Below are 14,994 nucleotides of genomic sequence, written 5' to 3' on the forward strand. Positions count from 1 at the left end.
TATTTTGGCAAGAACTCTGAGCCTCATATATTAGTTTCTGAGAATCAGATTCTGCCCTCAGCTAAAGCCTGATCCAAAGCCTTTTGAAGAGAAAGGAAGATTGTGGTGGTTTTCAACAAATATACAGATTCTTTTGGTTGTTAAAATTAAAAGAATCTGATCTGAGTTCCTGAACTTAGCAGTGGAAGGAGGAGAAGTTGGGGGCTAACCTGGAGATCTGGTTTTCTACCTTAATCCCTGGAAAGGGCTGCGTGAAGTTGGAGAGGCTTATCTGAAATTAGTGAACTTCTGTGATTTGGCAAGGAACACATCTTCTTCCATAGACAGAACAACACAGTTCATTAAAACCTAAAACTGTATATACCCAAACATGATAGTGTCTGTTATATTGTACAGCATGTAATGACATCTTGTCAATTCACCTACTGTCATCAGGTGAACTATAAAAGAAATTGTCCTTAATAACCATTTTCAGCCATGACATTGTGTTATAGTGATTTTATATCTACTCTAATGCTCTTCCCTGGTAAGGGAGATGCCATGATCCTCTCAGCTGATCAAGTGTAGTTATAGGGTGAGGCCTGTCCTTGCACTCTAGGTGCACTGACCCCTGTGAGCTTCCAGGCTTGGGGCTTGCACCTAGGATTTGGGGAGTATCCGAAGCCCCAGACCAATAGGTTTGGGAGGGAGGATATTTGCATGGTGATAAAGCCACACAGACTTGAATGATTGAGTTCTGCTCTGTCAAAATTTGGAACTTGAGTATTCGGCTTTCCCCAATAGAATTCAGAACTGATTTGAAACAAAACACACACACTTTCTACTCTAATGCTCTTCCCTTGATCCATACCAGCACATAATATGCCGCTGGATTTTTCAGTTCAGAAGTTAAAAAGCAGAAGGAAAGGTTACTTTCATTATTGATAGAAGCCCTCCAAGGAAGTCTTAGTAGAGATGTAGATAATAATTGGCAAGTGAAGGAAGGATTAGTGAGTTTGCTGAGAGGCTGTAATACAAAAGAATTAAGGAGGTCTCAAGTGACAGAGGATAGGATGGAAGGAAGAGACTTACTATGGAGCCAAGGGTATCTGAAGGGAGAAGATCAGGGAGCCCAGTGTGACTGAGGCAAGAGACAGATTATTGGCAAGCATTTGCAAGATAACACTATAAATACTGTTGTAAACCCCACATTAATTGATTATGGTTACTACTTTGAATGTGATGGCAATGAAGTGTACATTTCACTTTTACTGTGTTTTGAAAATCATTCAACTCTTTCTTTCTTTCTTTCTTTCTTTTTTTTTTTTAAGAAAGGGTAACTTGCCAAAAAATGTTTCCTAATACTTAATGACTGTAATTTTCAGCCCCGTTATAAAATGCCCTCATTATTGCTGAAATTTGGTCTTTGATGTGTGCCTAGGGTTTTCTTGGCTCTAATGCATGTACATCAGTGAAATATGGGCCTGCGTTTGCGTGTGGTCATTGCTGAATTGCAAATAATTTTGTTTGTTTGTTTTCTAAGGAGATCATCGGTCAGAACTACCTACCAGTAAATTACAAGGTTCCTAGAATGTTTGTTTGTCATTTTTTTTTTTTTTTTTTTTTTTTTTTTTTTTTTTTTTTTTTTTTTTTTTTGTCTTGTAATTTCTTAATGTGGGAGCTGCAAGAAAACCAATAGCTATTGGCCAAGCCACCAAACCTGGATTACACTGAGTCCTCAGTCCGGAACAAATGTGTGCATTTAGATAATATTACATGCTCATACAGTCCAACTGAACTTAATAAGATGGCCTATATTTGCACAGTTACTCGAATGAGCAGGTGTTTGCAGGATAAGGGTCTAGTATGCAGCTTAACTGTGTTTGCTCTGACAAAGTTAATGTTTGAATTGCTGTCATTTGAAAAGGGCTTGCATCATTCTGTAGGATTTTCACCTTTCACATGTGTGATGAGGGGCAGGAACAGAAAAGTACTGTCTTGGAAGGTTATTGTCTTAGAATTTACACATTCATGCATCCCTGTTAGTTTTATGAGAAGGTAAATAGCCCATTTGAAAAGGCTAAGCATGGCATTTCTGTGTTTTTATTAATGAAAAAATGAAAAATTAGATCTTTAGCATCATTCCAGTGAAGCAAAATAGCCACCCTGACTTGCATTAGCTTAGGATCTGGCCCATCTGGAACAAAGTGTCATATTTCTGCTACTATCAGAAAATTTCCAGTATTGTTTATTGCCACTAACTACACAGCAAGTTAAATGTACAATGTTTTGGAACACAGAATCGAACAGTCCTCACCCCTTAATTTTTGTACCAGTATCTGATCTGTTTCTTTTTTGTTATTTACTGAAAAATGCAGTGTTCTCTTGGAACTAGAGATGTGTACACACACACACACACACACACACACACACACACACACACACACACACACACACACACGTTTTTCCCCAAGAGCTTAATGACGCTTGCAAACAATTGACTTGTTTTCCTTACTGTTATAATGAACTATGACTTTTATGAAAATAAAGCATAACAGGCTGCAACATCAATTGAGAATGTGGTCTGTACCATAAATATCTAGTTTCTTTTGATTTTTATTTATGATCAAATTTTAACCCATTACTCCATTTAATAACCTGTCTGTTCTTCACGACTGATTGGGTCCTAGGTCTAGGTTCTTAGAAGGGCCTAGTCACTTCATGATGGATGGGGAAATTAAAATATAAACCCACACTTGTTGAGCAGAGAACCCACAGTTTTTTAAAATTTCAGGGTTCATTGAAATGTTGCTTGAAGCCTTTTTTTAGGATTAGTACAGGATTAGGTGAGAGGGAAAATGGATAAGAATACTAGGGAAAATTAGGGTTGTTGGTACCATCAGAAGATTTTGGTCTAAGGTATGATAGCTGTGGACTGTAGTAGGTAAACTGTGCAACTTCCATTTGTTTTTAAATGCTTTGGGTATAATATGTGAAGGCAGGAAATTATGCTCTTATAACCTGCAAAGGTGCAAAGAGTAGAACTCTTTACTGGTATTTGTGAGTATGCATCCATGAGTAATTCATATGAGTAATCCCAGGGGATTCACTGGGTCTACTATGAGTCCTCATCATTGTGAGAATAAGGTTCATGAAGCATGCTTGACAGTTGCAGGCAGATAAGGACCTCTGTCTGGCCAGGTATAGACATTACACTTTTACCGGTATAAATGAGCAGAAGCCAGTCGATGCCCATAACGACAGAAGTTCAGCACACAAAATGAGTCTATACCTGTAACAGAACAGAAATTTGGCACACACAGATTGGTTTAAAAATGGCAGAACCCAGTCTAAGATTTGTCCCCCACCACCAAAGAGCAAATGTGTGTTATGTTCGCTACTGATCCAAACAACACTATCCATTGTTTCTGTGTGTGCTACTTCATGAGCCCTTCACTGCAAGTTAAGTACGAAGCATCTGTGTTTCTTTCACGGAGTGCTGACAGTGTATGAGCATACATCATATAAATCATGTACAGTGGGGCAAGAGACCATTTCTGTCAGTGGTTCTCAATCTTTTAATACTCAAGGTACTCCTAGAGAAATTCAAGATACCCCTCAGAAAATGTTAGCTCTTAGTTTTCACTGCCTTTTTAAAAGATCACATTGCTGTCTGATTCCCCTCAACTGAACCAAAGAGGGCTCCTGTGTACTTGAGCAGGGGTGATTGGTGACCTTCTTAGGTCCCTTCAAAGCCTAGTTTTATGCATTTTTTTTATTTGAACATCTTCCCTACATACATCCTGGATTAGAGTTTCAGAGCTTTCCCTTATGATTGGATTAAGTAGGACATTACCATATGTGCGTGAGTGCACGCGTGCACTTTTTATGCATCTTCATACCTGTATGTGCAGGTGATTGGAGGTGCACTAGTAGATGTGGATTACTTGGTAGACATCTGCGTGAATTGGAATGGATTGGCTTGAAATAAATTCTGATTATGCACATGACTGGAATCTGTCACTTTTACATGGAGGTGATAATGCACAAAAACAAACATGGGTTCGGCTCCAGATGACTCTTTTGACTTCTGTTTCCCATTGTTATCTTATTACACATATACATAGTAATACAGTCTACATGTACAACTGTCATCTGTACATATTGCAAAGTAGGGCTATGTGATGCTTCGGTCCCTGATTCGATTCGGCCCAGTTCGGTGGCTGAATCTCCTAATCAAATCAGGAGACCCTTTAATCTCTCTAAGTAGAATTGGAACCTTCCAAATTGATTTGGAAAGATTCGGCGATTTGGATATAGATACAGCTTTTTCTACGTACCTCAAGGTACCAGGTGGCTCATGAATGCTGAGATGCTGAGGTGCATCCCACAGGAGTGTAGGAGGCTCCCCAGTGTGCTCAATGGCAGACCTGGAAATGGACCAGAAGCACTTCTGGTCCACTTCTGGGTTTGCCACCAAGTGCATGCACCCCCGACCCAGCCACTGGTGCCGCCTGGGTCTGGGGGGGCATCCGAGGTCAAATGCAGGGGGAGAGGGGGCACGCATTCAGCGGTGAACCCAGAAGCGGACTGGAAGTACTTCTGTTCCACTTCCGAGTTCGCCTCCAAGCACATGGAGGGTGCCCCTATTCTCCTGTGGGATGCTTCATCCACCCCAGCATTCAGAGTTCATGAGCTGTGCCTTCTACCTTGAGGTATGTAGAAAAAACATTTAAAGCTGTGTCTGTGGCCAAATCACTGATTCTCCAAATTGGCATCGAATCTTCAGATTCGGATTCGGCCGAATCAAATCGGGAACAGTGATCCAAATCAATTAATCTAATCACTGCCCCCAATTTGGGCTGAATCCAAATTGAATAAAGGCTGTTTCGCATACCCCTGTTGCAAAGTGCTATCTCACAAGAGATATAGCTTCCTTTACTACAGGGATGAAGTGACACTGGCTGCTTCACAGTGCCCAGCAACGTACTGTACCATATTGTAATGTAAGAACAGAAGTGAAGAATGCTTTAACCAGATGAAACTATAGGAACAATTAAATAGACTACAACTGCTCAGTCTAGCATTTGACTATACCCTTGGGCTACACCCCTCATCTTGCGAACAAAAATAGGATTGGTCATCCTAATCTCAGCCTTGAGGGAAGTGAGGAACACCATCAGGTTCACTGGTTATGTTTAATGTAGTGCTTAGCAGACTCTCCTTGAGTATCACTTGAGTCCAAGGGTTTAACCTAAAATAGTGACTACAGAGGGTTAGCTAGATACTGCCTTGTTTGTGACTTTATAACCTAGTCTGAAGCAGCATCGCTTTCTCCTTTTCCTCTGTATGTTGTAAATCCAACATGGAGCTATATTTCCTATTCAGATATTGTAATCATGGTCGTATAACTCATACCCTTATAATGTGTACCAAATCAGTCCTGTTCGACTGTTTCCACGCAAGGACATGCTTTTAATACTTTCCGTTTGTAGAGCATTCCATGCACTGCTGCATACGCCAACTGAATGAAGCACACACTGTTTCTCATGCCTGGTACATGCTGACAGTCCCTGACCCATGCCTTTCTCAGCATTCCTCTAGCCAACAGAATGTCATGGGGAAAGGATGGGAAGAAAAAGAGCAGGAAGGCATGCTTTTATGAGATTAATACAGTTGAGTCCAGTCCCTTCTGTGCTTCCACAGCCCTGCTGAATCTATCTCAGACCCACCATATTACATCTATGTGCATGAGCAGATCACTTCTTGCCCATGTTATGTACCTTAGGCTCATGTGATGAGCAATATGGAAGACCCACCCTGATGTGAAATGTGTGGTATGTGGGTGCTTTTGGAAAATGTGATTTCTCAGAGAGAAGGAAGTGAAATGGAATGCTAGGCCCTCTCTCTTTCTGTCTGAGACTCATCCATGCAGTACAACAGCTCTGTTGCTTTCTCAGAAACACTTGCCTTGACCCTGTAAAGATAAAAGGGAATTCTGCATTATATTTGTGTGTCTGTGGGATTTTCTCAGCAGCAGATGCTGATTCCCTCAACCCCTGTGGCACTGTTAAAGAATGGGTGTTCCTTTCCTTCCTTTCTTCTCTCTTGCTAATAAGTTTATGAGTACTTTGTTTGAAGAATCCATCATAAAAAAGAGGCCCCAAACCTGATAGGTGCACAGTGCCCTCAGTTTCCGTTGAGTTCACCCCTTCTAAAAATGTGCTCATTGACTTAAAAACATCTTCTGTTTCCCTGTTCTCCTAGCCCTTTGGTGTTTATCTGGCCCAGCAAGAAAATGTGATTCTTCCTTGGAATCAAAGCTGCTTATCAAGAATTAAATGTCTGCATGAGATCTGATTTGACAGCAGAGAGATCTAAATCCAGTTATGATGCATGCAGGGATTTCACTAAAGTCAGTAAGGAAACTTTATCTGGGACAAGATCTCCCAGCTTTCACCATAAAGAATCTATTTTAAGCACATGGCATGTTTCCATGCTTGGGGTTTTTTTTAGTTGCACCATTTACTGATTATATAGCAGCAGAGCTTTCTAAAAGATTCAATGGTGGGCTTGATTGCAAATGTAGGAGGGAAGAATGGGACATATCTGTTAGTTACTCATTTAGAGATGATTTGGCCTGTAAAAAAATATTGCAGACTCATGGAGGTGGCATATCTGCAGTTCCAAATTGATGTTATCTTTAATTCTTGATTAAAGTGTATTTAACATGCCATGGGGTTCCAGCTCTCTGCATCATAAGACTATCAATGAGTTAATGCCAGAAAACTGGAATCCAGTTATAGCTAGCCAGAGGTCCAACACTTTATTCCTAGACACAGTGAGAACCATGTAACGAAGTGATTATTTAATGGAGAAATTGTACTTGAGAATCCGAAAAGGTGCCTCTGTGTCGTCTTTGGGGGGAAAAAAAAAAAAAAAGAATATTCTTGATAAGAAATGTTGTGCTTATGCCTTGTAAGCGAGTTGATAAATCTTAGCTGACAAAAAACACTCTAATACAAAAACAACACATACGCAACTGAGATTTGCAACAGTTTATGTGACTGCTCCCATAAAAAGGAGATGTTCGAGTTGCATCTTCTCCCAAAAAGCTATAAATATGTAATTAACATTCATTTGGCCAGTAAGCTGAAGTCAGAGTAGACACTGGCAGCACTAGCAAGGAATTTTTATGTTCAGAAGAACTACTTTGCACAATGTATGTCAGTGTACAAAGCACAAACAGGCTTTCCTTTAGGATCAGGTGTATATGTGTTGATTTATCCAACATACATAGTATGACCATTGGTAGAATGCCCTCTTTAACTCCATTTAATGTTGGAGTTTATATGATTGCTCCACCACTTCTCCAGTATTCTAGTGCAGGAGAGGATTTTGTTCCTCTTATTTCTGTATGATTTCCCTTGGAAAATGACATAGAAGACAATCCTTTTGCTTCAGAAAATAAGCTGATTGCTTTAATGCTTTCCCATGTGCCTGTGAAAAAATTCTGTGGAAGACTACATGTGATAATGGTAATTCATCATCCATTTTTGAAGTATCAGGTATATTAGAAGCTGGATCAGTCGAGCTAGGGACATGACTGAATGCTAGCAGGACAGCAGAGAGCTATGGAATAACTAGACTGTTTAGAAATCATTTGTACCATTTGTTCTGAAACAAATAATAGAAAGCACAGCTGGCAAAATACCTTTAATTTTACTTTGATTGCGATAGTAAAATGAATTAATCCATGTTTTTTGTGCAGACTGAAATCACTTGCTAAAGCTTTCATTGGTGCAGGGTAAAATAGTATATATTTGGGTATTTGGCAGACTACCCAAATGTGTATATTTTAGTGTATAGGTGTAGATTGTTGCGATTATTTGTTTAAATATCACTTCTTTTTAGGTTGGCCAATTTGATAAATTGTAACCTACAGGCCACCTTGACTCAACTGTTATTTTTTTCAGGTTGTTAAATCCAAAGAATTACCATCACCAGGACAGCGCTACATTGATAGCAAGGTAGTTAAAACAAGAGCTGAAGGGGAATGGCTATCTTTTGATGTCACTGATGCTGTGCACGAATGGCTCCATCACAGAGGTGATGACTAATGCTCTTCCTCTTCATCTTCCTATCTCATCTATTTTTCCATTACTTCTGAATTGTTTCAGGTTCATACTATGTGTGAAAACGATTCTCTTTCCTTTCATGTTTTGCAGACAGGAATCTTGGATTTAAGATAAGTTTACACTGTCCATGCTGTACCTTTGTGCCTTCAAATAATTATATCATCCCGAATAAAAGTGAAGAGCTTGAAGCAAGATTTGCAGGTAACAAGAGTAATGTATTGTTTTTCTGCACAAACAACTGTGATATTTGCTAATTAAAGATGGAATAATTCACTTTTTAACAGTCTATAAAATATTAAAAACTTAGCAAATTTTAAAGCTTGATGAAGAACTACAAAGCCTTGTCTCCATATTGATGGAAAAAGATAATGTTAAGGACATGTTTGCAAACCATGTTATTTGACCTGTTCCAAAACTGAACTAGTAAGATTACATTGATATGAGCACTAATGGTTCAGCTGATCCACTCCTAGCCTAGCATTTTAAACCCAAAGCTCTATTAGCTTCTCTCTTTGAGTTCATAGCACAGGTTCCAAAAAATGTTGAATTCTAGGAGAACTTGAGAAGTCACCAGTGCAGTATGGGACAATAAGTGAGAAGACTGAACAGTTTCAGTCTAAAATGTAGTTGTTCACACTGGCTGCATCTACACATACAGCCGACTGTGCAGTTGCTACTTAGCTAGTACTAAATGACTGTGCAGAAACTGCTGGTACTGCACAGTCCCGTCACTGCACATGTCGTTTCCAATCCTGCTGCCCATTAGCAACAAACTACCATGTCATAGTTCGTTGCTACTGTGCAATAGTGATAGTATCATGGTTCTTGCCCAGTAACGCTACGTCACCATAGCTCATCACTATGGCAGCGTAGCATCTCATGTAGACACGCCCACTGGCATTAAAATGGTGCAGCTTTGAGAATTCAAGCTAGATAGTTTTTTTAGCCCTGCTGTAGGTAAATCTAATCTAATCTAGATGGTATTTGGCATACACATAAATTGTTTTTGCAGCATATCTATGTGAACATAATGTGTTTTACAAGTGTGCAAGAGGGACAAGAAGTTCTTAGCATGGCAGATTTTTCGAGTACAGACAAGGCAATAGCCAACTGTTCTGCTTGCCAGCTTCCTCCAACAAATGAGAAATGTATCATCTTGACTTTGAAGGGCAACATTCCCAAAAGAGCCACTCACAAAACGTAAAGAGTGCTGGGACACCAAACAGTTTGGCTGGTCTCAAGTGGTTGTTTTTGAATGGTGACGATTCTGCAAATGATGGTAATGCTTTACCAAATCCCACAGTTTGTGAATACCAGTTATTTGAGCAATACTAATGGATCTGCATGCTCCCAGATAACATGTCAGCATTCTTTAAATCCAATGCAATGACTTCTTGTGAGTGCTAGGGACAGAAATTGCCTAATTGTTCCTGCAGTCTAATATAATTTGTCCGATTCTCAGTGGAAGTCCGTAGACCTGTATCACTTAAGAATAGTTGATCTTTGAAGCATCACAGTATCATTCACACAAAGAACCGTATTGATTTCACACAGGTTTTTTTAATGTCTATAACCAATTATGAATATAAAATTAATTACTGGGGTAAAAACTGTCCAAAAGCTGGGTAATACCAGTACATGTGTATGCATTTGCATGTGTGTGTATATGTGTTTGCATACTCAAGTTAGTTAATAGACACTGTAATTAGATAACCTCCGAACAGGGGTGAGACAGAACTCTGCTTGCTCTGGTCTTTCTAGCCCCTGATGTTTCATTATCAAAATGAATTACGGGGTTTGTTTCCTTTTTTTTTTTTTTTTTACTAAAAATAAGGGTCTGTAGTTCATGTTTAAAGGTCTTTGAGCCAAACCAAATGTTTCCCTCTTTAGTATTCGTTAATTCTCATTTGTCCAGATACATCAATTGAAGATTTGTCCCACTTGTTATAATGGGATCTGTGCCTTATTCCTTTTCAAGTATTATAATTTTAACTCCTGTATCACCTGGTTTCAAATTTCATTCTAAGTAGCTTGCTGTATTGTTTATACTAATTAAAAGACTTTAGAAGTATTTATCACGTTTAAAAAATGGTATCCTTTATATTATAAAGTCCAATTTGCAAGTGTAGTTATTGATCATTGCACTCATGAAATATACAAGGAAAAAATAATTTTGAAAACATTAAATAAGGCAGGACGGTTAATTTTAAAGATTCTTTACTAAAAACGTTATATGGGCAAGTGTAGTTCAAGAAAGGTGTAATAGCTGTGGTCCTTTGTATTAATGTTGCCAGAGTAAAAAGAGTCATAGTGATTTTAAATTAATTTTGAAAGGCTTCCAAGAGAATATTATGCTTTAATAAATCTGCTCTTGGAGGATTTTAGAATTCTTATTATCAGGTGCAAATTAAGGCGCCAAAATAATGAAGGAAAATCAGTAAAAGGAAATTATCCATATTGGTTAATGAAGTGGAAGACTGTGGGAAATAAGAGCATTTAAAAGCATTTGAAGAGGTGTAAATATGATAAGGAAGAAGAACTTTCCTATGTGGTATAATAGGGCAAAATAGGGATAAAGGGATTAATTAAGGAAAATGTGGATTAAATATCAAGAACAGACCTAAGGGTACCTTTTTGTCCTTTAAAAATTACCAGTCTGTGGAAGGAGGTATGCAATAGTCTCTAAAGAAAAGCAACAAAAGCATTATCTCTTTGATCGTTAAAATCACTAAATTATCATTCTCTAACATATTTCTTTGGTTCCATTAATAACACTGTCAAGTCATTTAGATGGGCAATAATTTGGGGATCCAATATGATGTCAAGCAAGAGGACCATAAATGTCTTATTGGGCAGATCTCAGACTAGGATTTTTTCCCTCCATGACATATTCAGGTGATGTCATCATCACATATTTTCTAAGAGATGTGGGTTTTTAAAGAGATGGTTTTATAATTTGTGTAGAAAAAGCAACATAATGCTTATCACCAAAATGTATTTTTTGAAGGTATTGATGACTCCTACACATATTCCAGTGGTGATGTGAAAGCTTTAAAGTCCAATAAGAAAAAATACAGTGGGAAGACCCCACATCTTCTGCTAATGTTATTACCCTCCTACAGACTTGAGTCGCAACAGCCCAGTCGGCGGAAGAAGCGTGCTCTAGATGCTGCCTATTGTTTTAGGTAAATACAAATACTAATGTATATACGCATACATGCACAATGTGCTTATATATGTAAATATGTATTCATATAAGTCTAAACCCTTTAAAGTGTAATTTGGTGATTTACAACATGATTTGATATTTCTTTTTTACTAGGTGCTAGCCTAAAACTCTGTCCCTCATTCACAGCTATATTGCGTTGGTGGCAATTAAAATTGAAAGGTCTATGTGCACATGAAAACCTTACCTTACACCGCTTGAACGCTCATCATTCCCTTTGAAGTTAATGAAAGTTGCTTGTTACTTCATGAGTAACACTACCAGTTGCATAATCAAAGGCAAAAGATCATCCATCTGTGGTTTATTTGATCCAAGCCCAGATGGTAGTCACCCTGGCAAGGTCCCTGGACTATGACCTGAGGAAAAAAAATCCTTCTTGATTCGAAACCTGGCAAACAGTTAGCTCTGCATATGTAATCTGGTTGCCAAGTAGTCATCTTTCTTTCTGTATCCCACGACTGAAGATTTGGTCAGTGTCTCGTGGGATAAAGAATTACTTAGTCACAGTGATTCTTGTGACATGGAAGTTGCTTATTTTTCCACATTTCCCCGTTTTCATAAAATCTTACATCTTCCGAACACTATTGGTTCAGTACAGGTGGAATTTGTAGATTAGTTTCTCAAAAAATATGTCTCTGCTTTGACATAGTATGGTAATTAAATTAGTACTTACTCCTTAAATAGGATAATATTTCAAATCAGGGAACACATTAGTAGTGAGACATCTAAGAGAAAGACTTTGAAATCTCCCACTGACTTTATGGGGTGAGAATCTTGCCCTTGGTACTCAGAAATGAAGTCATAGCTTTAGTCCTGTTGGGACTCTGAGGTTGCAAAGCAGAAAGCAATCATATGGATTTTGCCCCCTCTGCTTCCTGGATGGATTGATACATTTGTGTTTCTTTTTATTTCCAGAAATGTGCAGGATAATTGCTGCTTGCGTCCACTTTATATTGACTTCAAGAGGGATCTTGGCTGGAAATGGATTCATGAACCCAAAGGGTACCATGCTAATTTCTGTGCAGGAGCCTGCCCGTATTTATGGAGCTCTGATACTCAGCACAGCAGAGTACGATCTACCTTTTGACACTTTAGATTTTAAATTAGCGTACCCGTGTTTAGAACAAGGGGTGGAGGGGGAGAGGAATGTTGAATGGTATTTCCAGAGCTGTTGTCACCATTAAATGTCAAAAACTTCCATTGGGTGAGGTACTCACTATTTTAATAACTTCAAGTGAAAATGACCTGTTACACATATTCCACACTTACAAAGAGGAGAGTGCCTGAGACTGGCCCCTAGTCCAGCTGACAAGATAAGCCTAGCCCCATGTTTTTCAGAAGCTAGTATATATCAGTGTTGAAAGCCTACTGGAGAAAGTCCTTCTGCTAAGGCTTTTCTTTTTTTCTACCCACAAGACAGGGGAAGGAATCTTAGACTGCCACTTCATGAACTTTGCCTGGTCTATAGTGGACTTTGGCTTCCAATGTTGTATAGATCTGTTACTTCATTAATTTGGCAAGTTCCATGAAAAATGATCAAAGATTTTATTCCCTCTCTTGATCTACTTGCAAGTTCCAGAAGAATAAAAAAAATGGAACTTCTTTGCAAATTGGTGGATCTGGAGCACTGTGGTCAGCATCTGGATTCACACTAAGCATGATGGCTCCTGTTCCTCAGAACTTCTTTAACTTATCAGATTGGCATTGGGTATTTGGTATCAGCACATTAAATAAATATTTTTCTTCTAGTATGAGAAAAAAATAGAATCCTCTGTTCATCTAGGACACCAGCAATTTGGTATAGATGTTCTTTATGTAGGTGGCAGGCTTGTCAATAATGTACCAGTGATGTCAACAAGACCTAGCTGCAAAAGAGGAACATAAATTCCATCAGTGATGCACATTAGTAGTATGCACAGTTTGGAGCAGCACTTGTTTTTCAAGGAACAAGGAAGAATAACTGTCATGGTCACAAATATGTGGTTTGGACAGCAACCCAAGAAGTCAGAGATTGCTTAATAAAGTAGCTAGTGTTGCTGTGCTGAACAGATCTTCTGTCTTTCAGCTGAAAACGCTCTGCTGAAGCTCTAGGAAAAAGGTCACTTAGTGTTTAACTAACACATTAATGGCATCCTCAGAAATACCTGTGTATCATCAGTGGGTAACCTACATATTTCCCTTAGAGAAAACCATTCTGCACATGGATTTAATTTGGTGTGAAAACTGTAGAGTCGCAAACTTTTCTTTTGCTGATTCCCAACAAGAATTTTGCTGTCAACGTCCTCCTTATAACAGGGCAGCAATAATGAACTAAACTAAGGAGCAGCATGGGGCACAAGCAAAGGAATGGCTAGTTCATTGATGGGCTCTTTCCTTTCTTTAATGCATTTTGAAAGCCAGTGACCTGAAATCTGAAAGGATAAATATCGCTCTTTCAGCCCCCTCTGCATTGATTTAGAGGACTGAATTTTAATATAGTGTCCGTGAATGAACCTTCATGTCCTCTGTACCCTGAAAAAATATGCATGCTCAAATCAGATCATTTCATAGGCAAAAAATAAGTAACTGAAAATATAATTTCCTCTCTTAGTTACGTGCTGGGACCTTATTTAAGAATCATACCTTTCTCTCTAGACGTTAACTATATATTACTGACATTTTAAAGCATTGTAAAGTGTAAAGCATTCACCCAAGTTTTGATGGGGAAAAGAAAAAAAAATAAAATAAAATAAAAAAGGCTTTCTTGTTAGCTTGTTACACGTGATATTTGCTTGTTAAGCACCATTTCTTGCACTGGATCTTAAGCAGTCCAAAGGATGAGATCTTTATTGGATGAAGTTAATAATGTAGGTAGAGGGCTTAATATATCAAGGATATGTAAGACCCCCAAAATTAAAGAATGCTGAGCATTAGCACTAATTGTAATTAATGAATTAATAAAATACATTTTGTATTTGTGGCCCTGAAATTACATAGAATAACATTGTAGAGCAAATGATCTGTGCCAAGAATGCACAAAGTGATAGAATTTCAGAACAATACCAAATAGTGAGGTGTCCTATTGATAGACAGTGAGCATCAGGGAATAGGTTTTTAGAATCTTAGCATATACTGTCAGATATACAAATGAAAGATCTTGGGGAAGTGAAGTTGAAGGCATGGGGAGCTGGCAAAGGGGGCAGATTATTTGGAAAGTTTTACTGATACATATATTATGTGCAGTTGCAATATAGCTTTTAACAAATAAATGAAAGGCTTTCCATTGACTTCAATTGGTTTTTGATCTTTGGAACAACTGATGCTGGAGGTTTGAGTAAAACATTGATTTGTGGAAGGCTAGGAAGTTAAAGATCAATATATTCATCTCACTATTTCACTTTCTCTTTTTAGGTACTGAGTTTATATAATACGATAAATCCAGAAGCCTCTGCCTCTCCATGTTGTGTATCCCAAGATTTGGAACCCCTCACCATCCTGTACTACATTGGCAAAACACCAAAAATTGAACAGCTTTCCAACATGATTGTGAAGTCATGCAAATGCAGCTAAAAGATACCCCTGAAATGGCATGATGTGTGTGTATTAAAAAAAACCAACCAAGGATAAAAGAAAAAGGGAGAGAGAAAAGGAAAAAAAAGAAAACCTAGGTTC

The 14,994-nt window shown here is 38.4% G+C and overlaps 1 protein-coding gene across 1 annotated transcript in view; it reads left to right on the forward strand.

The window, feature by feature from the left end:
• TGFB2 (transforming growth factor beta 2) overlaps positions 1 to 14,971 on the forward strand; it is a 77,187-nt gene extending 62,216 nt beyond the window's left edge. Inside the window, exons 3-7 of the mRNA XM_019549485.1 lie at positions 7,956 to 8,088; positions 8,208 to 8,318; positions 11,125 to 11,302; positions 12,259 to 12,412; positions 14,734 to 14,971. Coding sequence (XP_019405030.1) covers positions 7,956 to 8,088; positions 8,208 to 8,318; positions 11,125 to 11,302; positions 12,259 to 12,412; positions 14,734 to 14,892 — 735 coding nt within the window. The 3' untranslated portion in view covers positions 14,893 to 14,971. The remainder of the gene's footprint in view (positions 1 to 7,955; positions 8,089 to 8,207; positions 8,319 to 11,124; positions 11,303 to 12,258; positions 12,413 to 14,733) is intronic.
• Positions 14,972 to 14,994: the final 23 nt, after the last annotated feature.

Source organism: Crocodylus porosus, unplaced genomic scaffold (genome assembly GCF_001723895.1).
Source record: "Crocodylus porosus isolate Cpor-Errol unplaced genomic scaffold, CroPor_comp1, whole genome shotgun sequence".
Taxonomy (NCBI): Eukaryota; Metazoa; Chordata; order Crocodylia; family Crocodylidae; genus Crocodylus; species Crocodylus porosus.